General features: G+C 50.4%; 6 protein-coding genes across 6 annotated transcripts; 5 read left to right on the top strand and 1 right to left on the bottom strand.

Moving 5' to 3' along the window:
• Positions 1 to 1,888: 1,888 nt before the first annotated feature.
• TRIVIDRAFT_189022 (Ca2+ transporter) lies at positions 1,889 to 5,195 on the top strand (the record flags this gene model as incomplete). Its single annotated transcript, XM_014104623.1, has 4 exons — positions 1,889 to 1,916; positions 1,955 to 2,637; positions 2,715 to 3,308; positions 3,372 to 5,195. The coding sequence occupies 4 exons, from the start codon at positions 1,889 to 1,891 to the stop codon at positions 5,193 to 5,195; spliced, it is 3,129 nt and encodes a 1,042-aa protein (XP_013960098.1).
• Positions 5,196 to 8,108: 2,913 nt separating this feature from the next.
• On the top strand, positions 8,109 to 10,907 carry TRIVIDRAFT_177127 (uncharacterized protein; the record flags this gene model as incomplete). The annotated part of the gene is made up of 3 exons (XM_014104622.1): positions 8,109 to 9,018; positions 9,158 to 9,235; positions 9,330 to 10,907. 3 exons carry the CDS (start codon positions 8,188 to 8,190, stop codon positions 10,677 to 10,679), a joined length of 2,259 nt encoding a protein of 752 aa, XP_013960097.1.
• Positions 10,908 to 11,395: 488 nt separating this feature from the next.
• TRIVIDRAFT_215369 (uncharacterized protein) lies at positions 11,396 to 12,992 on the top strand (the record flags this gene model as incomplete). The annotated part of the gene is made up of 1 exon (XM_014103884.1): positions 11,396 to 12,992. One exon carries the CDS (start codon positions 11,419 to 11,421, stop codon positions 12,787 to 12,789), a length of 1,371 nt encoding a protein of 456 aa, XP_013959359.1.
• An 825-nt stretch (positions 12,993 to 13,817) lies between these two features.
• TRIVIDRAFT_61857 (uncharacterized protein) lies at positions 13,818 to 15,901 on the bottom strand (the record flags this gene model as incomplete). Its single annotated transcript, XM_014103883.1, has 5 exons — positions 13,818 to 15,181; positions 15,521 to 15,611; positions 15,693 to 15,722; positions 15,815 to 15,822; positions 15,880 to 15,901. The coding sequence occupies 5 exons, from the start codon at positions 15,899 to 15,901 to the stop codon at positions 13,818 to 13,820; spliced, it is 1,515 nt and encodes a 504-aa protein (XP_013959358.1).
• Positions 15,902 to 16,918: 1,017 nt separating this feature from the next.
• On the top strand, positions 16,919 to 18,085 carry TRIVIDRAFT_198143 (uncharacterized protein; the record flags this gene model as incomplete). The annotated part of the gene is made up of 1 exon (XM_014103882.1): positions 16,919 to 18,085. The coding sequence occupies one exon, from the start codon at positions 16,919 to 16,921 to the stop codon at positions 18,083 to 18,085; it is 1,167 nt and encodes a 388-aa protein (XP_013959357.1).
• Positions 18,086 to 20,233: 2,148 nt separating this feature from the next.
• Positions 20,234 to 22,007, top strand: TRIVIDRAFT_229499 (uncharacterized protein; the record flags this gene model as incomplete). Its single annotated transcript, XM_014103881.1, has 3 exons — positions 20,234 to 20,376; positions 20,468 to 20,516; positions 20,612 to 22,007. The coding sequence occupies 3 exons, from the start codon at positions 20,234 to 20,236 to the stop codon at positions 21,947 to 21,949; spliced, it is 1,530 nt and encodes a 509-aa protein (XP_013959356.1).
• Positions 22,008 to 22,455: the final 448 nt, after the last annotated feature.

The raw sequence follows: 22,455 nt of genomic DNA, 5'->3' as shown, positions 1-22,455 counted from the left end.
TCAATGCCGGCAGGGTTCGCTGCTGCTGCGTGAGAGCTAATTTGGGCGAGGTTCCATCTCAGCATCCGCATCGTGACGCTCCCGCCCAGCCAGTCAATCATGCATGCTGCTTGTAAAATGTACTAGTACATGCATGCAGGAACGACGTGGGCCCCCCTGAAATCTACCTAGCGCGTTTCGGCTGGGCTAGATACCTCGACCGTCGCTGCCAGATGAGCGCGGCAGCAGGTATCTCGACCACGATGCGCAGCCTTCACTTGAGACGGATGGACGATGGAAAGGCGTCGAGCAGAGGCGCTGAGTACGGGCATTGACCTGGCGAAATGTACCGGTACGGGCAGCCGCAACAAAGGCCCACTGAGCTGCCGCGGGTCCAGCGGTTGTGCGTTTCTTGTCCACGGGTCTCAATCTCGTGCTGCGCTATCAATTTCGCGAAGCTGGTCCTTGAGCCCTTGGCCATCCACTCTTGCGGTTTTGACAGCTTGACTTCGGCCGCCCTTTGCTGAGCCGCCTCCAATCTCCTTTGGCTGGCCGCACGCACGGTAGTGTAAATAGTCCAAGGCGCGGGTGGTCTTACTTTTGTGGCACAACCGCAAGATTAGCTGTGCCCGTGTGTGTGTGTGCGTGCTGCTGGCTGGCCCGGCTGTGGTTTTTTGTTTTGATTTGTTTTGGGGGTGGCCTGGATTTCAGTATTATTAGAATTGGCTCAATTGGATTCAATTTAGATTTTCATTTGGATCTGGCGGCGCCCTCTTTGTCTTCTGTTGACATTGGCATCAATCAACTGAAGCTGTACCTGTACCTCGAGCTTTCAATACTACAGGTGCTTCACCGGCAGCTGCAGTGGCGGCGAACCTCGTCAGATTGATCAGCTCAGCTCAGCTCAGCTCAGCCCGGGCCTCAAGTCGCTAAAGCTACAGCACCTACCGGACTCGTACAGTGCAGTGCTGGACTGCTGTAGCAAAAACTCCAAAACACCTTCGCCTTGATCAATCTCTCCAGCTCCATTTCATCGGCAGCAGAGACGGGGACAATCAAGGACCAAACAGGCACCCAATCCGAGCTCATCCTGCCCTACTGCTACACTACTCTGCACAACCCTGTCAGCTCCCCCCTTGGCCCTGCGCGCGTCCGAACGGCCTGCCCACTCAGGGGACTCGCTTTTCTGCCATCTGCTGGACCACGACGTTCGTCTGTGAAACAACAGCCAGAAGAAGGAAAAAAGAAGCCCCCAAGTCGTCTTCGCCGTCGTCGAAACGGGCCATGAAATAGTGCACAATTGCTTCGTTGGCCACTCCTCACTCCCGCGAGCCTGCTTTGCTTTGTCCTGGTCCTTGTCTTCAATTTCTTTGGCCCGCCCTTTTTTTTTCTCTAGCACGGCACCTCGTTGATTAGTAGCCGCCGTCTGGCTCTTGACCCGTTTTCACTCTCCGATCCTCCTCTCTAATTCAACACCATCCAGCCGCTACTGCTGCTGAGGCTCAAGCGTCCGCTGCTTGCTCTTGCAAGGTTGCATGCCGCTGGACCGTCTTTTTTTCTTTTCTTTTTACTGACGAGAGAGTTCAAGATTGTTTCATCGGCCGTCTCCAATCGTTAATACACGGCCTTGATCCGTCGCCCGTCTCTCAGACTCCAAAAACATTGACAACGGCATCACAACGAGGCAACGCCGTGTTTTCTCATCTCAGCTGCTCTCTCGCCGTCTCCGCAGCGAGCCGTCGAACTGACCCCTAGTGGGCCGGCCATCACGCGTAGCAACGCGGAAGGATGTCGTCGGCTGCTCTCCAAACGGCCCCTCCTCACCAGCCAACCGCGTTGTCGTCTTCTCTGCCATCCGCCAACCGCCAATACACGCAGACGCACTCTTCCCCCAATCGGGAAATCCACAATGCCCAGAGCGCATCAACACCACCATCGTCAAGGCGTCCTCCCTCTCGCAAGTCCAGCGGCCCAGGCGCCGCCGTTGCATCCGACACCAGCGCTCCAGTAAACTCCCGCATTCCCACCAGCGCGACTCGTGCGGCCGACCAGCACTCGAGGGCTGACCGCCTGTCGACTGCGCCCATCGCCCCTCCACGAACCTCGTCCAACAATCCCGCCCACTCGAGCGACAAGATGAACAATTCACCGCGCCGTGGGCAGGCTGATGGCTCGCGGATCGCCTCTCGCGGTGACACAAACGGCGCTGCCGACCCGGCCAGGAGCAAGAGGGCCCAGAGTTACCACATGCCGCAGGATTCGGTCTCAGCCCAGCCCACCAGCACTCGAGGCAGCCATGCCGCCGAAGCTCATTCTTCCATCCCCGTCCCTATCCGCACTCATCAGACAACAACAAACTCCAAACCCTCGCGTGAGGCTAGCGAAAGCCTGCACCGGGTGATTTCCAACGGCGAAGAGGCAAACGGTCGAAGCGCTGCCTATCACAACTCGACCCACGACGACGACCCAGCGGCACCCCCTCCCGTTGTATCCATGAATGCTGGCTCCGAGGAGCGACGAGGCGGTCGAAGTCGACACGACCACAGTCGCAACAACAAGGCAACCACCAAGTTTGGCGAGTTTATCCTAGGAAATACCATTGGCGAGGGAGAATTCGGCAAAGTAAAGCTTGGATGGAAGCAGGATAGCAATGTGCAGGTGAGTTTGCCCGCTCCCATCACCGGCAGTACCTGGCAGGGACAGCCTTTGGGAACTGATGCTAACGAGATATACAGGTTGCCATCAAACTCATCAAAAGAGATACTGTTGGCCATAACCCGTCGCGGTTGGCCAAGATTAAGCGCGAAGTTACCATTCTCCGCGGCATCCACCACCCAAACATTGTGCGATTGATAGACATGGTTGAAACCGATAGATACATTGGCATTATTCTCGAGTATGCATCTGGAGGCGAGCTCTTTGACTACATTTTGAACCATCGTTATTTGAAAGATAATTCGGCGCGCCGTCTCTTCTCTCAGTTAGTCTCTGGAGTTGGCTACCTCCACAAGAAGGGCATCGTTCATCGTGACCTCAAACTGGAAAACTTGCTCCTGGATCGCAACCGAAACATCATCATCACTGACTTTGGCTTTGCCAACACATTTGACCCCCACGATGAGTTGACAGAGGAGGAGGAGCTTAATCTGTCGGATCGCGAGTATGTCAAGAGGCTGGGCATAGACAAGGTGAAGCCCAACGGCATGCGCAAGGGCGATTTGATGCAGACGAGCTGCGGAAGCCCTTGTTATGCCGCGCCCGAGCTCGTGGTGAGCGATTCGTTGTATACCGGAAGAAAAGTTGATGTGTGGAGCTGTGGTGTCATTTTGGTAAGTGAGAAATGCAATTCTCTTTTAAAACTCAGGCTGCTAACGACTCTGTGAACAAAACAGTACGCCATGCTTGCTGGCTACCTGCCATTCGACGACGATCCTGCTAACCCAGAAGGCGATAATATCAACCTTCTGTACAAGTACATCGTCACGACGCCACTGACATTCCCCGAATACGTGACACCTCATGCTCGAGACCTCCTGAGGCGAATTCTCGTGCCAAACCCGAGAAAGCGAGCTGACTTGTTCGAGGTTGCTCGCCACAGTTGGCTGAGCGAATATGCCCACGTTGTCGAGTTCATCACAAGCTCGACTACTTCGCCATCCGAAGTCCAAAGCGTCAGCGCCACAGGCTCAGACTATGCAGAGGCCCCTATGGTTACGAGGAGCGCCTCTGTTCGCGAGGCACCAAAGCAAAAGTCTCCCCAGCCCGCTGTCGTTGGTGGTCTCGCAAAGACACACGGCAAGATCGATTCTCCCACCGAACCTACCCAGCGCACATCCAAGGACGCCAAGCGCCGCACCGTCCAGGTCGAGTACGTTGCGCCTGTCACTCAGACACAACGAGGTGGTACCGAAGAAGTGTCCAGGCACCAGGCTCGGCCGACTTCTCGGCATCACCACGAGCCGGCCCTGGAAGATTTGTCGCTGGACGACAGGAACCTGGCACGACCACAGTCCAAGAGAGGGCCAGCTACGGGACAAACAAGCGGAATCCCTCAGCCAACTCGCCCTGTGCGGGACGTTCGCGCGACTTCCGACCACACGTATGCCGTTGGTGTTCCTGTGGCGACCGCTCGTCCCCGTACTGGCAACTCTATGCAGTCTGCCACTTCTCTTGGCTTACAGTCTGGAGGCAATTATGGCCAACCTGTCCCCCCCACCATTGCAGATACCAATGTTCAAGGCCGTATTCAGCAACCTTCTAATGCTGCCGAGGATGATGCTCTAGGGCGAACCAGCACCAACGTTCCCCCCAAGTTTGCGAGGATGTCAGGCTTTAACGAGCCTAAGAGCAGTGATGGAAAGGGACACAAGAGGTCCAACACGATAGGAGAAATCGGCTCCAAGCTTTTGGGTCGCAGTGGATCGATGTTTGGACGCAAAGGAAAGAAGTCGGAGCAGTCGGCCGAAAAGGCCAAAAAGTATCCTCCCATCAGCATGGCCAATACGGGCATGGCTGCGGGAGATGAGCCTCGCTCGCGGCCTTCGATAGACTCAAAGGCATCTCGCCGGTCCTTTACTCTTGGCCTTGGAAAGAAGGCGAGTGGCAGCATCAACGGCTCCCAAGACTCCATCGACAAAAAGGAGCGCCGCCGCTTCTCGCTTCTTCCCGCATCCTTCTCTCTCAAGTCCCTTAGCGCTCCTAAGGATTACGGAAGTGCCCACCCCTCTGAGCAAGACTTGCCCATTCAAAACCCTCGCACTGCTGACCTAGGACGAATCGTCACTACCCACGGAGGCAGCACACCTTTCTTCGACAACGGCTACGATGGCCAGCAGCCAGATATGGTCGTATCTACCCCGCCTGTTCAGAACCAGAATCACAACCTAGCCCCAGCAGACAGGCGACCAAATGCGATCCCACAATACATGCAGCAAGGTGCACACCTCAACAGTGCCTCTGAGACCTCGGTTGACATGCGCCAACCTCCTGCGGGGGCTCGGCAGGGACCATACCAGTACGGATATACTCAATCTGAAGGCTTTGATGGGCGAGCAATTGGTACTGGCCGAGGAGTGCTGCAGAAGAGCCATAAGCGATTTACGGACGCCTACGACCAGGGAGACTACCGAGGCCATGAGGGAAGCAGTGGAGCTGCTAAGCGTGTCATGGACTTTTTCAGGAGACGAGGCAAAGCCCGAGGTGGAGATGATCGATAACGGATGTGCCTGAGAAGCAAAAGGCAAAATAATTTACGAATTCACGCCGGAGCAAACCAGAAGTTCCGGTTAATCTCGTCACTTTCTGGTAGTTTCGGCTCCATGGATTCGACTGGGCACGATTTGGTAGCCTTGTCATTATCTTTTTTCATTTCCATACAGGAGGCATCGCCGTATTTTGCCAACATCAAGTTGTAATCATCAAGCGCGCAAATCAGATATCATTCAGCCTATTTAATAACCCCCGTTTACGAAATCTGGTCAAAGTAGTTTCTGCCCATTACGGCCCGCTACTGCTACGCTAGATGGGGAGTCAGGGCATGCCTTATATGGCAATTTTTTTTTTCTCTATTTTTTTCTCGTCTTTCCTTTGTATTGTATTTCGTCTAGCATGATCTTGCAAGTCGTATATTGCCCTCATGTGGTGGCTGTTATGAAGCAAATACACACAGACGCCTCGACTAGATCTGGGAGTGGGATTTCGTGATGTGGTATCAGAAAGACCGGGGTACATTTTTTTTTTTTCTTCTTCTCATTTCTCTTTTCTTTCAAAACTGGTAGAAAGCTGATCCAGTGTGTCGGGATTGTTGTTCGGTATACCTGAGTTGTTGTGTATTTGTAACTTTTTTCTTGTCTTTTCTTATGTGTTGGGCATTTGGCAGGACATTGAGCGGAGTCCATTTATGACAAGGCTGTGCGCGCATTTAGGTGGAAAGAAGTGTGTTTTTTTTTTTCGAAGGAAGCAGAAAGAAGAATATGAGGATTTTTTTTTTTTCGTGCGCGAGATGAAATTTTGATTGGTCTTGCTACCTAATACGTGATGGCCATTGTAAAATATGGCGTTTATAGAATCTCCATTCACCTGTTGCGTTGGGATGTTGTATTAGGTGGGGATGCTGTGATGCGCATTTACGCAATTGTAATACTATCTTTGGCACTTTAGTATGCATTGTTTAACATATGTCTGACTCTGCTATTATAAGTACCGATATATATGTGAAGTATATAATAGATGCATTCGACGGATAAGAGATGCCGAGTCCTCTGTTTCACTACTGCTCTCACCGGGAGTGAGGATCCGAGACCGCATGCATTCCGCGTTCAAAGACATCACCGGCTTCACCTCCCGTTTCACGGCATTCGCGCGGTGTCTATCAAGTACGTCATCGGGCGGGCCATCTTAGAAGGGACCCTAAAAATCCAAAAGATCTGAATAGATGAGGAAATTGGATTTTAGATTCACCGAGGTGCTACAACTGGGGGCGGCGGGAGGCCTAAAAGAAGGCAAAACGTCATAAGTGATTTTGCAAACTTGAGAGAATCATGACAACATGAAGTGTGGCTGAAGCTTTGCCAAGACTTGCGTTGATTGGAAGATTACACGTAACGGAGCTTGTTGTGGCGAAGCTGGGTGACCAGGGGGGGTTGGTTAAAGCCGTTTGTGCATGGGCGGGTTTATTGCCGGGGGGCACGTGTTTTTCTATGCTTTTGGCTCGCATGGAATTGCCCGCTTTGGGGAACGAAAGGTGTGTGCTTTTTGGGTTTATACCGAGGCGGGGAATTCGCGATATTGATTCGGGGGAACGAGAGGGATGGGGTGACGGAGGTTTATTTTCCGGGCGTGACGCGTAACCTTTTGAGAATGAAGGTATCCGTACTGCACGCGTAGCTCTCTGAAGGGCAGTGTTCAAGGTTGTATGGATTGTATTCAGGGGGGATTTCAGAGGACCCTTTTTGAAGGCGTGGGTCGGTTTTGTTGTGATACCTGCTCGAACGGATCAAGTAAGCTTGAACGGGTTCTATTTGTGTGGGGATGGGCTGACATGGGGAGAGTCGCGCTGTAGGCCAAGTGAGTTGAGTCCGTGGTAGTTGGAAGATTCCAAAAGATTCGGCGGTTTGCATAGGGGTAATTGTCTTGTCTATTCAATTCTGTTTGAGTCTAGAATACTTGATGTGCTCGTATTTTGTAGTACCTAATTCATAGCATGGTACCTATAAGGCATGTTTGGTGGTGCATCTGTTCTGAGCCCCTGTCGCGGATTGGTCTGTCTCGGGAATCGGCTTTGTTGTGCAAGGGCTCAATGGATTTTTTGTTTCAATACAGGTCCAATGTGTTACCGCAGCTTTGTATGGGTGCTCGCACAAACATGACGCTATGCGAGCATCAATTGGGCTGCTGATTGCGGAAGAGGATGCGTAAGGTATGGATTCGTTCAATGACTCTTTTGATTAGTAGACACGCCATCTTGTAGGTGCCGACACGCGCCCTGTATTGCTGTTCTGGGTTGCTCAATGTTAGCGCATTACAGCGGGCTCTCTATGATGTAGCTCCGACGCCTGAGGACGGGCAGTGATTGGGCGCTGCGGTGGAACTCAACAAGCCCACCGCCTTGCTTTCTCCACTAAGCTTAAAAACCAAGATAGGGATCACCCAGCAGGTACGAGTACCTTGTGGCACGTTTGCTGGTATCTGCTAGCAACACAACTGTAGTATTGAGGTAACATTCAAGTTGGTGATGGCAGACTTTGACGAGCTTGTTGGTGTTGGTAGCATCAATTGGTACTTAGTAGGTGGCAAGTGGACTTTCATAATACTACAGTACTACTAACCTAGGTACCAACACTATTGTTGTCTCGAGTGGCGCAAACATGCAATTTAGTGGCCAAAAGCCGGCGGTTAGGCCGTGATTAGGTACTGGGGATACCTGTCGAGTCTAGCTGGGGAATCCGGCACGCAGCTATCAATCGTGGCGCCTCTCCCCCTGTCCACCAAGCGTCATCCACATTCCCCGTTTATCTCACACTTCAGTCACAGCCCGCCTCTTTTCAAGCTTAAAAGGGATCCTGCTTTCCCTCCTCTCTCCTCCAAGGTTTACTTCTATCTTCCTCTCATTTACACTTTTGGGTTTCTATCCCACTTCTTTTCTCTTCAGCTATTCCGCTTGCTTGATTGCTTGCTTGCCCTTCTCTGCTTTCAATACCTACCTGTTCGATGAAGGAAGCCTCATCCGACCCCGATATAGCTACCAAAGGCTCTGATGTACAGCCCGTAGCTTATGGACTCTCCGATCGGCCGGATACTGAGCTTCGCGACCTGCCGCCTTTGAACGAGCACGTCGCCGCAACTGCTACAACTGCTACAACCGCACCAACCACCAATCCAAAAAACCAGACCTCCAACAGCCGCAATGGCGTCGCCGTGTCTCCCCTCAGCACTGATGCTCCCAGCGTCTTCACCGAGAAGCCAGACTCCCGCTTCCTCAAGCCGGCATCTGCCCAGAAGCTCTCGTCAGCGCCATCCTCGCAGGATGAGAGGCAGGGGTCTATCTTAGGGACTAAGGAAGCAAAAGCCAACACCTCTACCCCCGAAACTACAAGTTCCGACAACGACAACGACAACGACAACGGTAGTGTCAAGAAGAAGCGTACCTTTGTCGAGGAATTCCGTAGAACTTTCTGGCTGGTCCTTACTCACAGCTGGTTCAATGTCTTGCTGGTCTTTGTGCCTCTTGGCATCATTCTCGCCAACATCAAGGGCGTTAATAGTGGCGTCATCTTCGCCATGAACTGTATTGCCGTGATTCCCCTCGCTGGCCTTCTCAGCTTTGCGACCGAGTCGGTGGCCCGTAAGATGGGCGACGCCCTCGGCGCCTTGCTTAATGTGACGTTTGGAAACGCCGTGGAATTAATCATCTTCATCATTGCCCTGGTCAAGAATGAAATCCGTATCGTCCAAGCTTCTCTACTAGGTTCCATCCTAGCCAACCTGCTCCTCATTTTGGGCATGGGCTTCTTCCTCGGCGGACTTCGCTTCCGAGAGCAAGTCTACAACAGCACCGTGACCCAGATGAGTGCCTGTCTCCTCAGTTTGAGTGTCATCAGTTTGGTCTTGCCTGTATGTTCCCATTTCAAAAGAGAACAACTTGTCTCTCTTTCAAACTCTCTCGCTAATTGGCTTCCAGACGGCTTTCCACGCCTCTTTTAACGATCCAAGCCTGGCTGACCGCGAATCGCTTAAAATCAGCCGCGGCACTAGTGTTGTAAGTTGAATCCCTTATTCACACGCTGCTTCCATCATTCTCTAACAAAAGACAGATTCTGTTGCTGGTCTACATCATCTATCTCCTATTCCAGCTGAAATCACACGCATACCTCTATGAGTCTACTCCGCAGAACATCGTCGATGCTGAGTCTGTTCCGGGTCCCGCCGCAGCTTGGTTAGACTCTTCAAGCTCGGATTCTAGCTCGTCTGATAGCTCGGATTCGGATGATTCCAGCCACTCTCGGGATACCGTTCGCCGTGCCATGAGAAAGGTCCTTCGCCATGGACGCAGAAGAAAGTCGTCCGTTGCCTCTGTGGAAACAAGCGACCTGCATCCTACTAGGACCTCGTCTTTTGGCACCACAACCACCAATCCTCAAGAAGAGTCTTCAGAAACTTCATCTTCCCGTCCGCAATTCCCCAGACTTGGGTCTACCGAGACCAACGAAGAGGCTGTTGAGGACGAAGAGAGATCTCATCACAAGCGTAGAAGGCCCAGTATTCGACACATGCGCAAGAAATACAAAAAGAACCGTCGTCACCACCGCCATCGTGATGCAGACGGCGATGCTCAGCAGGCAATCACTGAACAACCTGAACAGAATTCGCAGAATCATCACGGAGACGGAGAGCCTCGCCGTGTCGACTTTGCTATCCCCAACGATACAGTTGCAGATAGCGGCAATGAGACATCCAAACGGCCATTCCCTGCTCTACGCACCATGTCTGTGAAGAACCTGGCGCCTACGGTCTTTGTCCAAAAGCCCGAGCTGGATGTTCTGTCTGCCGCCCCCGCTGGTCCTGTTCCCCGTGTTCGTTACGGTATTCGACGCACCAACTCCCTACCTGATAGGCTCAACCATCAGATTCGACCTCCCGGCGCCATGTTGCCAGCTCAAGTGCCCTTGACCGCCTTGACGGCCGGTGCTGAAGGGGAGGAAGAGGAAGAACACCTCACTCAGACAGCAGCCATTATTCTTCTACTTCTTACGACCGGTCTTGTCGCAGCATGTGCTGAATTTCTCATTGGCTCTATCGAGGACGTCGTCGCCACGTCGAGCGTCGGCGAAATCTTTATTGGTCTCATTGTCCTGCCTATTGTGGGTAATGCGGCGGAGCACGTCACTGCCGTGACTGTGGCGATGAAGAACAAGATGGATCTGGCCATTGGTGTTGCTATTGGCAGCTCCATTCAGATTGCCATCTTTGTCACGCCCTTGGTCGTTATTCTGGGCTGGATCATGGACAAGGAGATGACACTGTACTTTACCCTCTTTGAGACTGTGTGTCTCTTTGTGTCGACCTTTATGGTCAACTTCCTTGTTTTGGACGGCCGAAGCAACTATCTCGAAGGAGCTCTGCTTTGCGCAGTCTACTGCATTATTGGCGTTGTCGCCTTCTTCTACCCGGCCGAGGCCGATGCAAACTCGTGGGGCAGCTAGTCACTGCGCCGGCGAGAATAGCTATTGGCTAGTTCTCTTCAATAAGGCTTCTTCTTTTTGCTCCGCCCTATGAGGTGGAGTAGAGCCATGGGTGAGATGGCTTTGAGAGCAGGCTGGAGAGCGCTTGGCAGGAAGTATATTAGCATATCTTAGTACAATCGTGTCAGCGTTGGCTTTGTACATTGTACATCCATACGCACGCCTTGGTAATATACGGCGTATTTGCGCAATTTTTTAGTTTCCCATTGTGAAGTGCAATACATGATGACGCGTAAAGTGTAATAATCCACTGGCTGGGCTGTGCAAAGAAGTATTCCAAATGTTGTTTTGTGAGGCCACCCACGACGGTCTTTGTCGTCAGGTGTTTCCGTGTACTGTCCATAGAATTAAACCCACTAATTAAGCAGCAGAATTAGCGCACCGGGGTCTGCCAGAAAGGGCTAAGAGCAGGGGCCTTTCGGAAGCAGCACAGCCACATGAGAGAGACGTCACGAACAACTTTAATTGCCCTCCGCTCTCGCCTTTGTTTAGCTGTTCTCTGCTAGTTTCATCTCCCTCCATTACTCTCCTCTTAAGATTCTTTTCTGAGCGTGATATTCACTCATCCCATTTCTCCCTTCTTACTGTGACAAGCCGGCTACAAAGAAGCAGAGAGGAATTTGACCAAGGTAGCTAGCTGGAGCGCGTCGCCTCCTTTTCCATCCTCTAGTGAAACAACACAGACAAACGGACGTCAGCAATGTGTTTTGGCGGTCAGAACGAGAGGACCGATGATCCTCCACCCAGGCCGGTGCAGAACCTAGATGGGAGGCCAGATGGGAAAACGAGTCGGTATAGTGCGCCGCCGAATGCATTGGCTGGCGGGCCTTCGGGATATCAGAGCCAGGGCCAACCACAGTATCAGCAGCAATATCAGCAACAACAACATCAATATGAGGAATTCGCTCCTCCTCCAGGCCCGCCTCCTGGGAAACGACAACAGGAAGAATATGCGCCGCCTGCTGGACCGCCTCCAGGGCGTCAGCAGCAGCAGCAGCAGCAGCAGCAGCATAGTGATTATGCTCCTCCACCAGGGCCACCGCCTTCGCATCAGCACAACGACTATGCTCCTCCTCCTGGACCGCCTCCATCTCATCAGCATAATGACTATGCCCCTCCTCCGGGGCCTCCTCCTTCTCATCAGCAGGGAGATTATGCGCCGCCTCCAGGACCGCCACCGTCTGCTGCGAAGGGCGACTGGATTGCACCTCCATCAGATCCCTTTGCTTCCCAGTCTAGCGCGGCACACGACTGGCAGGCCGCCGTCCCGGATACTTCTCTGTTCCCGCCGCCTCCCCCGTTGTTCAGCGGCCATGACGCGTCATATGCCAACAACGCGACTGAGGCAGAGGCAGAGGCTGGTGAGGCGTGGTGCCGACAGTATCCGCTGTCCACGCCGCCCATGACGCTCGATCAGCCGGGCAAGCATGCTCTGCAGTCCAACAATATCCGGCTCATGGAACCATCGGACTTTCGTGGCACCTTGAAATGGATTGCGCCGGGCCACTGGGAGGGTAACACGGTCAAGGACAGCCCCGACCGCTGCATCATCGGCTATCCTCCTCTCTATGTAGTTAATGAGCACGACCCGTCTATTACGAATCAGCCAAAGACCATTTACTACGAGGTAAAGATTAAAAGGGACAGCCGCACCATCAATCTGGCTTTGGGATTCACTGCCCTTCCCTACCCGTCTTTCCGCCTTCCTGGATGGCATCGTGGCAGTCTGGCTGTCCATGGAGATGACGGCCACAAGTACATCAACGACCGCTGGGGAGGCAAAGACTTTACGCATGAGTATCGCAAAGGTGAGACGTACGGCATTGGCATGACGTTTACCCCGACGGGCACGCACCACCCTCGTGTCGATATTTTCTTTACGAGAAACGGCCAGCGGTCTGGCGGGTGGCATCTCCACGAGGAGACGGACGCGGAGCAGGATTTACCGGTGACGGGACTGGAGGGGTTTCACGACTTGAGCTGCGCAATTGGAGCGTTTGATGCGACGAGCTTTGAGGTTGTGTTTGACCCGGCCAAGTGGCTGTACAAGGAGGCTAAATTTGACCTCTGAGGCTGTGGTTGGATGATGTCTGGGGTTGTGATGCTGGATGGGTTGGGATAGACGTATTATGAGACTGGTAATGGTGGGACTGTGGTAATGACTATTGGGGACTGCTATAGGGATAGATGAATTCGTGATGATGGCTGAGGATTTGATCAGCTCTTAATACAGCTCTTGATAGATGCATGGATGTTATGGAAATTATTTGGTAGGCTTTTGGCCTTGGCTTTATCTTTGTGAAAGTTGAGCTACGTAAGGTTCTTATGCGGCCTTGAATCCAATGAATGGATTTACCATCCCAAGAGTCATTTCATCTCATGGTTTGAGATGAAACTCAACGGTATTACGTCGACGGCTAAAGTGGAGGCTAAGAGCAGTGCTATCTGACAGATATTGGCCGGGAGCGAATGATGGGCAATACTGAAAGCTGATTAGAAGAAGATGCCCGTACGTTGGCCTCTATTCGTGATGTTGGTCTTGTGTATTACAAGTGGCAACTCTATGGTGCCTAGAGGCTCGCATTGGCATGGAATAGTTTGATAGATCGGGACAAGGTACATTATACAAATGTCACTAAATCTCGTAAAACGAAGACTCTAGCGCTGAAAGACGAGAAGAAGTGGAGTGCTAACAAAATGAAAAGTAACTCAGCGAGACGGGGGCCATCCGAAGGGCTTTAAGGGTTCAGATGGAGTATGTTCTGTTGCAGCTTCGTTGATGAGGCCAATGTAAGGTGATGTCACAGATTATTTGAAGTCATTGAACACTGCTTAGGAAGGGGGATAACCTTCGCCATTTAAGACGTTATAAGCCTCCACGGTTTATATATGGCGTAAGTTTATGTTCTTATACGGGAGATGCATTACTTGCGGTGGTTAGATGTCTTATGGCTCTACTAGGTAGTAGCTGTAGATATGTCTAGTAGCTGTAGATGTCTCTAGTAGATGTAGGTAGCTCTAGTAAATGTGCCTAGGTAGCTCTAGCATATGGATAACTTATATATAGGTATTTGCCTACCCATGTAGGTAGGTAGGTACTTAAATGTTAATAGACTCCTTCCTAAGTCTAAGAGCACGGATCATCATTACAAAGGTAAATAGGACCTTGTATGGGTTATCTTCGCCATCTTCGCCATCTTCGCCATCTTCACCCCAAGCCATCACGTTGAAGCTTCGTATCTGTAGAGCTTCCACTTCAACGTCTCTAACTGATGAAGTATATTTACTGTGGTCTTGAGACGATGAAGCCTGTGTTCCTTCTTCGTGCGAGACAGGAGGGTCACTCCCAGACAAGTTTTGGCTCGCATCATCTCCATTACTTCTCCAAGGAGGAGAAGCGGCGGCGGCGGCAGCAGTAGCATGAATCGGGCTTGTTTCGGGGCTGGTAGAGGGATGGGGTCGCTTAGATGGAACTTGAGCGGACGATGTTGACAAGCTGGGCAGCTCATAGGGGTCATCTACACCGCCACCGTTGTATCCTGCCGTTTGAGAAGAGTCGGACATTTGAGAAGAGCCAGACATTTGAGAAGAGTCGAACATTTGAGAATCCTCCTCCTCCAGGCTAGTTTCAAGTCGCTGTGCCTGTACAGCACCATTTGTTCTGGAACGCAGTCCTCTCTGGTCAACCATTCGAGGGCTTGCCTCTTGGGCACCCACCACTTGCATCACCACCAGCTCCATGTTGGAAAGAATAAAGCCAAAGCGTGTGCCTAGGTTGACGCAATACTCTTGAAGCTGGCGTAAGAAGTCTTGATAGCACCCTCGTGTGTGAGCAATGGCGTATCTGTCGTCCCATTGTCGGACCAGCTTGGTATCTCCCACTGCAAGTATCCTGTTCTCCACCACAAGATCCTGAAGAGCCAGAAGCGAATCGGTCTCCATACCGGCACTAAAGTCGCCCTGAACAATTATCCAGTCCGGCAAGAGCCATTGCGCAGTGGCCTCGGCGGAGACGCTCTCAAAGGCCCCGGGTCCTACGAGAATGGTAATTCGTTCTTCTTCCGGCGGAATTGCCATGTCGAGGGCAATGTTGACCCGAGTGACGAGCGTCTGTAGATAGAGGGCCTCGAGCTGTCGCTCACTATAGATGACGCGTGCATACTCGGGAATATGGGGCTCCCACTTCACCTGGCATGGTCTTGAGAGACATGGTGCAATGGACGGATCCGAAGAAATGTGCCGAACGTCAAAATCCGACCACAACTCGACCGCTTCGGCCAGTGGTGCAAACCGACTATTGGCCGAATTGTACGTGTCTTGGGCATTTCCAGAGACAACGTCAGGACTGTTTACTGGGTCGAGGGGTTTCTGGAGTTTATTCGAATCCTTTACCCAGACAATATGGCCAAGTTCAACGGGCCCTATTAGCGGCTGGAGGAATTCTTCCACCGTTGTCATGATATCTAAGTAATGAGAAATAATCGTGCTTTTCGTAAAAAAGTATATGATGGAGTTAGAGTTGATGCTTTAGGCCATCTATCTACCTGATCTAGGTGGGTGTCTTGAGAGGGGAAGTACATGCAGTGGGCTTGGGTGTGACGAGCCAATAAACCAACATCAGGCTCTGGTCCTACAGCCTGATGGCAGAAGTAAGTGCACGAATGCCCAATCCAAGGCTGCGTCAACCCATCAGGCGTATATCATTTGAATAGAGAGTAAATCTCTAGCACCTCAAACTGGGCGATTATATTCCAAGTGCTTGTATATGTCGTGTCAACACAAGAGGTAGAACGCGCACATACTCCCATCTATCCAATACCGAACTGGGTAGGTAGGTTGTAGTTCTTCAGGAATGGCGATGAGAAGCGACGTCGATTGATCGGTTTTAGCTGTCTATCGAGGTTTTCGTTCTTTTATGTATATATTTCATTCATTTCAGACGGACACTGCACCGCTCTACCAGATTTTTCTCACTATTCGGAAATCATCGTTATGGTGTACATACTTGTAGAACGTAGATGTAGTATATTATACTTATACGTGGATCCGCATGGTTGCTGGCAGGGTTGTAAATTAGTTACTAAATTTTTGCTTACATAAAACACTAAAATTGTTAATAAAATTAACACTAATAATAAGAAGAATATAAAAAATATATTACTATATAAAGTATTTATTGCCATAATTAAATATTTTTTTAAAATATTTTTAAAAAAATCTAATAAAGAAATATATTAAAATACTAAAATTTTAGTATTTTAGTATTTTAGTATTTTAGTATTTTAGTATTCGTAAATTATTAACGATTATTAAATAATTAGTGGAGTAATAATAATAAAATTTATATTTTTATATATAAAATAATATAATTTATTTAATGAATTTTTTTATTTATTTTTATACTTAATATTGATTTTATTATGTAATTTTTTATAAATACTAAAACGAATACTAAAAAATACTAATTTACAACCCTGGTTGCTGGTGCCGTTCCAGCACGGTCATACCCTTGCCGCCACATCCTCACCACCTACACAAGCTTGGATTCGGATTTCGCCCAATCACAGAGGAGGGGAACTGTGGATTACCATGCCCTTTGTGGTGATCTATCCCTGCTAGTGGCATCAACACTCTTCGGAATCATGCAGATGAGCGCTGCACCTTTCCTAAAACGGGGTAGATATGTTGAATTTGGAATGACGAATGGTAGCCCCAAACATGCTGAAAGCCCAATTTTTCGGCACAATATGAGCAGTGATCGATATGCTACAAGTATGCGAAAACCAAGCTCAAAATGCTGGTTCCTCATGTAGATAGATTTATCTGCAATATGGGCTGTTCAAATTCCAAATGTCATGGAATGCTTATTGAGGAGATTTGGCGGAGCTGTACTACGTATAAGGGGCGGTGCAGGACTGTTTGCAGCCGTTCCAAGTGCCCTTTGACGGCTGTTATAGCGCTTTACCTACTGAACAAAGCACAGAACCTTATTACCCAGGGAGTCGATGACATAACGCGTCTGTATTACCTGGAAGCCTCAATACCGTTTCCTCCATCTTCAACTCCCTCCAGACAAAGCACTCGAGGCAAACGACCAGCCGAGCCACATCCGCACAGACAGAATGCAACAGCACCATGATTATTTCGCCATCCACAGCTAGGCTTCCTACCTGATTGCATTTTCCGCCTCGTCCACAGCCATGGCGAGTCCTCCACCGACGCTGTCCGCAACAGTGACAGACCCTCTCCCTGCACCCTTACCGGCCGTTCCACGTCGCGTGCAAGAGCTCAAAAATGGCTCTCGCAGAAAGCCGAAGACTCGCTCCAGAGAAACTACGTCCAAACATCCCCGTCGCAGCCGTCATTCTCGCTGGCGCGAAGAAATCATCTCCAACCTGGAAGATGACGAAACCTTTAACAACCACCTCGCCATCCTCAAGATTGTTCGTCGCCTCCCCGAGCTTGGACTCCACGCGCCTCAGCTTGTCAGCAACAACCCCGTTGCTCGAACCTACACCGTTAAATACCCGCCTCATCATTTAATCCACTTCGAGGCAGAAGCCCGCTACTTGCACCTCTCCTACAGAGAGATACAAGGCATCAAAAGCCAGCTCTACCGAGCTGTCAAAGCAATGTACACCAACGGGCTGAGATATAACATCCACCCTCATCGTCTTTATATGTACGGGTCTAGGACCTGGAACCTCAATCCTCAGCTGTTTCTCGGATCGGTGACTAGTTCCGATTTTATAGACACGGGACAGTTGGACTGGCAGGAGCAGAGAGGTCTTGTGTGCGCTCAAATCGACCGCATTTTCGCGTCCATCGAAATCTGGTCTTTCCAGGAAGAAGCTGCCCGTCTGACCAAATATGCTGGAAAAGAGATGGATCTGGCGACATCTACGATCAATGAGAAGAATCCCGTCATTGACGCGGCTAAGGCAGACTTGACAGAGGCACAGGCTATCATGGCAGAAGCATGTCAAATAATAAAGAATGCCTGTGCTGCAATGGATAGAGTTCAGACCATCTCCAAGGAGATGTATACCTCCGTTATCAGGCCGCAAATTGTCTGGGATCGAGCACATACCAGAAAGGAGGATGCAGAAACCTGCCTGAAAAAGACACAGGTTCTCAACGACAGAGCAAACGCTCTCGCCCAGAAGTACGGCAGTCCAAAACCGTACGATGGAGTAGGTGCAGGGGATACCACCTCGCATCCTGAACCCAAGCCGGAGGGCAATGTGGAGATGGAGAATGGCAGTGCATCTGCTAATGATGCCAAAGGATTGGAGGATCCACTACACAAGATGGAGTTGCAACTGATGGACTTAACCCGAGAGAAGACGGCAGCTTTTGGAACGTGAAAACCTAGGCTGGGATTGCCGTTAATTCCACAACCAAGGACACATCTCAAGGGGCTTTAGTCAATCAATCTTGACCCTTAACTAACCGTTGCAAGAGCAACAACCCGGTGGCACCCAAACCCCGCGAGTATTCATACCCTTTACCACAGTACCACTATGCCATCGCCATCCAAATACCACATGGCGAAGAACGAAGAGGAATACTATGGATACCAAGGTACGAACATGAAAGCATTCGATGATGAAACCCCTAGATTTACACCAGCCAAAATTGGTACCAATGTTGAAACCACAAAGAAAGGATCATCAATTCAGAGCCGCAAGGGTAATACTTGAATATCACTTGGCGGCATATATGCTATTTGTGCATTCATGGTTTGCTGTTTGAGGATATTGCTTACTTGTCAACTCCCCGCTGTGGAGTGTTTACGTCGATGATGCGTTTTCATCTTTTCATCCAGCGATGAGTGTACTAAGAGCACACCTATCCATACCGCCCTAAAAGAGGAGCACGTAGTTTTGAGAGAATAGCGTGATAGTTTTAGTAGCTATGGCTTGCAAATAGTCGCTTCGCCATCGGTAACATAAACTTGAATAAATTACGGATCTGCATTCTAAGCATATGGATCACTTGAGAACTTCCAACGCATCATGCCTCGATTTTCATTAGTGATGATAATCATGCATAGCCGTGAGGATCTGCACCCATACATGTACGATTACCTATGAGAGCATCTACCCCAGAACGGAGAATCAAGGTCGCTACCGCCTGTCTCACCGCCGATTTTTATTCCAACCAACAACAGAAAACAACGTCAAAGAGCGTTGCTGCTGTCGGAATAGCTTTAATTTCATCAATTTTCTCAATTTCAAATTATATTTTTTTTATGATACAGCAACACGGGCCCAGGTCCTAACTTTAAAGCCGGCCAGCGTTCTTAGTGATCAGATGCATCGGCTACCAGGGATTCATCCTAGGCCTCTGAATTCAATCCTAGACCGGGGTATTACACAAAGATTTAACCTAGGGAAGCCGGTAATCCTAGATATACGTCAAAGACACTGCTGGGCCTACCTGGCCACAAAAGCAAGCTGTTGTCAAAGATAGTATTCCTGAGAAGGTACACAGCGATCTACGAAAGAGAGAAGACATATATGGCCCAGTGTCCCAATAGCTATGTGGCGAGTCTTCCGGTCAGCTGGGCTTCCAAAAACAAAGCCAACAAGGAAGTAGCAATCGGCTTAGTATATTACACATAAAGACTGGACTTTGGATGACTACAAGAAGGTCATCTAGTTTGATAAGACTGCTGCTGTTTATCTTCATCGGCGAGGTTGTTACTGGGTCTAGCGTTCTCCAACAGAATAGATATGTAGTGCGCTCCTATATTTATAAGAATGGCGAACAATACCTTGGGCTTCACCGTACTCCTGAACCCAAACAGGTCTGGAAGTTTGAAAAAAAAAAAAAAAAGTAAAGCTTTCTCGCAACAGCAACGCTGTGTTAACTAATGATTACCAACAGCACACCCTCATCTCCAAGTTTATCCCGCTTGCAAAGGAACTCAGTCCTAAGCTCAAGTACAAAAACACTATACTCCGACACACAGGCATTAGATATAATCAATGTTCTGTAGCAGGTACTGGTTCCAGTGGATGTGTTGGGTCCCAAACTCGCCCGACCACACCATAATTGAGCCGTCGTGGTCGTATATAAAGAGAAACACTACAAATCTCCGCGTTCCGAAGCCGATTAGCAAGGCTCGTCAAGCTTAGCTACGTTGTCCGAAGGAATAACCCAAACAAAAATACAGAAGTAGATTAAACGAATCCCATGTTATATACAGGAACTTTGACTCAAAGGTGGAAATAACTATGTAGAAAGAAGGCAAAAGGACCACCAGCCATAATCTAGCGTTGCAATTAACCTACGTCATATTTTCTATATCTTAGGTATGGTATTAATTTTATCATTTTCCAACAGCAGGGAAAGTCTTTTAGTTACCTTAGTAGGTACCTCTGTAACTGCAGTTGTAGCTACAGGCAGGTACTTTTAGAGGTACCTACTTGTAGTTGATGCTCGCTTTAAAGCATACCCCCACCAAAATCAATACTCGGTACGTACTCCCGACTTGCATCTACCGCCAAATGCCTGCATCTGCGGCAACGCCTCTTGAAATCACCACAACGACACAGGCATCGCGTGCCCATAAACGCACGACTTTGCCCATGGAAGTGGACAGCGATAATGACTTGCTCAGCAAGACCGCCGCTGGAGAGCTCGTCGCCTCGTACGTGGCACATCATTTCATTCATTCTATCCTGTTTTCCCACCTGAGGTAGCCTTTATCGCGGTTCTGCTAACTGATTGCTTCTTTATAGAGAGGCATGGCCGGCCTTGCGCGATGATATCCTCGTGCGACTAGACAAGGTGCGTTTGCTTACCATGCAGCAGAAGCATCCGAAAGCATGAAAACAAGTCAATCAAATGCTAGAATTACTAACGCGAGGTCCTAAATCCGTCAGATCGCACGCAACGAGTTCCCCATACCCAAGCTGCCGCCTCCTGTGCCACGCCCACGGTTCTCGGACAAACGACTACTCTCTTCAACATCTTCATCGCCCGTCGAGCCGTTTTCCGACGCAAACAAGGAGAATGCGCCACTCGACGAGCAACCGCCATCCACGGCCAACACAGAACCATCCGCACCCTCTCGGCAGGTGCCATCGCAACCTTTGTCGCAATCCCCGCCGCAGACTCAAGAGCCCAACGTCCTGCCGAAGCAGCTAGCAGACATGGTCGACGAAATCAAGAACCACATTGGTAGCTTCAAATCGTATCCGCCTCATACAATCCAGAGAATCGCCGAGCTCATTCTGTACCCCCGCGCGCATTACAAGGCTCTGCCGTCATATCTTCACGCGTTGGACAGGGTAGCGGCCGTGACCTCGGGGACAGACACATACCCGCTACCGCCACCTATTCCAGACATGTCTTCGATCCAGCTCAACGGAGACGAACCCAGTGATCCTGCCATGGCTGTCTCCTGGAGTAATCCCACAGCAGTGGCAGTGGGCTCGGATGAAGCCCTAGGAGGGGCGCTGCTAACGCCCATTCCTTGGCTGATCAGAAGGGGTACGCCGCCAGAGAGCGCCAGCGAGCCACCAGCCGGGGCACAGATTCACAGCGAAAGCACCGAGACAATCGATGGACCTAATGGGGTGGGCAGCATCGAGACTGTCTCTGTCAGCATCAACGGTGTAGCATCCATGGGACACTCTAGGGGGGTCACCCAAGGCGAGCTGCTTAGGCAGGAGCAGAGGGCCGGTATCGTCCCCGTCAGCCAGCTCACCAAGTCCCACGATATGCTGATCGAAGGCGGGCCTGCGTCGTCAGATGATCATCCAATGGACGACGACGAAGAAGAGGAGGAGGTTCCGCACGCCAGAGGGCCAGATGAAATTGGCGTCGGTGATACGGGTCCTCAGTCGGAGACGACGAGTCTGGTTGGTGAGGATGGTGTCGAGATGCAGGGTATCGACCTCGAAGCCGCAGTTGGGCGGAAACACGTGGACGAAAATGACGAAAAGGACGTATCCTCCACGGCAGAGCCTCAAGACGCGGATAGCAAGTCCTCCCCGGAGCGGGCGAAGAGCCCCGGCGCTGAGAGTGTTAGCTCAAAGCGCGAAGCAGAAGACGATCTTGAGGAGGATGTCGTGGCGAAGAAAGTCAAGGAGGAGCCCAGTGGTGATGGCGATACCAAAATGACATCCGACGAGACGCCAGATCCTGAAGAGCAGAAAAGAGGCGATGGAAACAAGGATGACGCTGCGGACAAGGATAATGGAAAGATGGAGGCGTAATAATATCAATATGCCGAGATGCCAACAAGCTTCCATGAGGCTGGGCATTTGGATAGATCCCATCTTCTCCCTGCTTCTCTCCCAATCTCACTTGCGTGTTCCAAGCACTTCGAGAAGAGACGAGAAGAGACATGGCAAAGCAGCAAGCCTCGATTCTCGTAACATGCAAAAGGAGCCCCAAACTGCCTCTGGCCAATACGGCAAAATAAGGAAACCATGCCAGAATAGTGCCTCATACCCTTATTGTTGCGGCAAGCGGCCTCGAGTATGGGAGTATACATACCCGCCTATCCATGAAGGATTCAATAGGGCCTTTAACTTACTCCCTTACCGAGAAGGAGGCATCCTCACAAGAACACTTTTAGTCATGTATAATTAGAAACGGAGAATCATTCAAACATGTTTTACGACTAGGATACGAAATAAACCGTGGGTTTTATAAATTGCCTCGAGAGCTTGGATTTCCCCGTCTTTTCCACTTCTCAAGTAGCCACCACGATAGATGG

This window comes from Trichoderma virens, assembly GCF_000170995.1.
Source record: "Trichoderma virens Gv29-8 chromosome Unknown TRIVIscaffold_3, whole genome shotgun sequence".
In the NCBI taxonomy this organism is placed as follows: Eukaryota; Fungi; Ascomycota; class Sordariomycetes; order Hypocreales; family Hypocreaceae; genus Trichoderma; species Trichoderma virens.
This window is presented reverse-complemented; position numbering and strand designations above follow the sequence as displayed.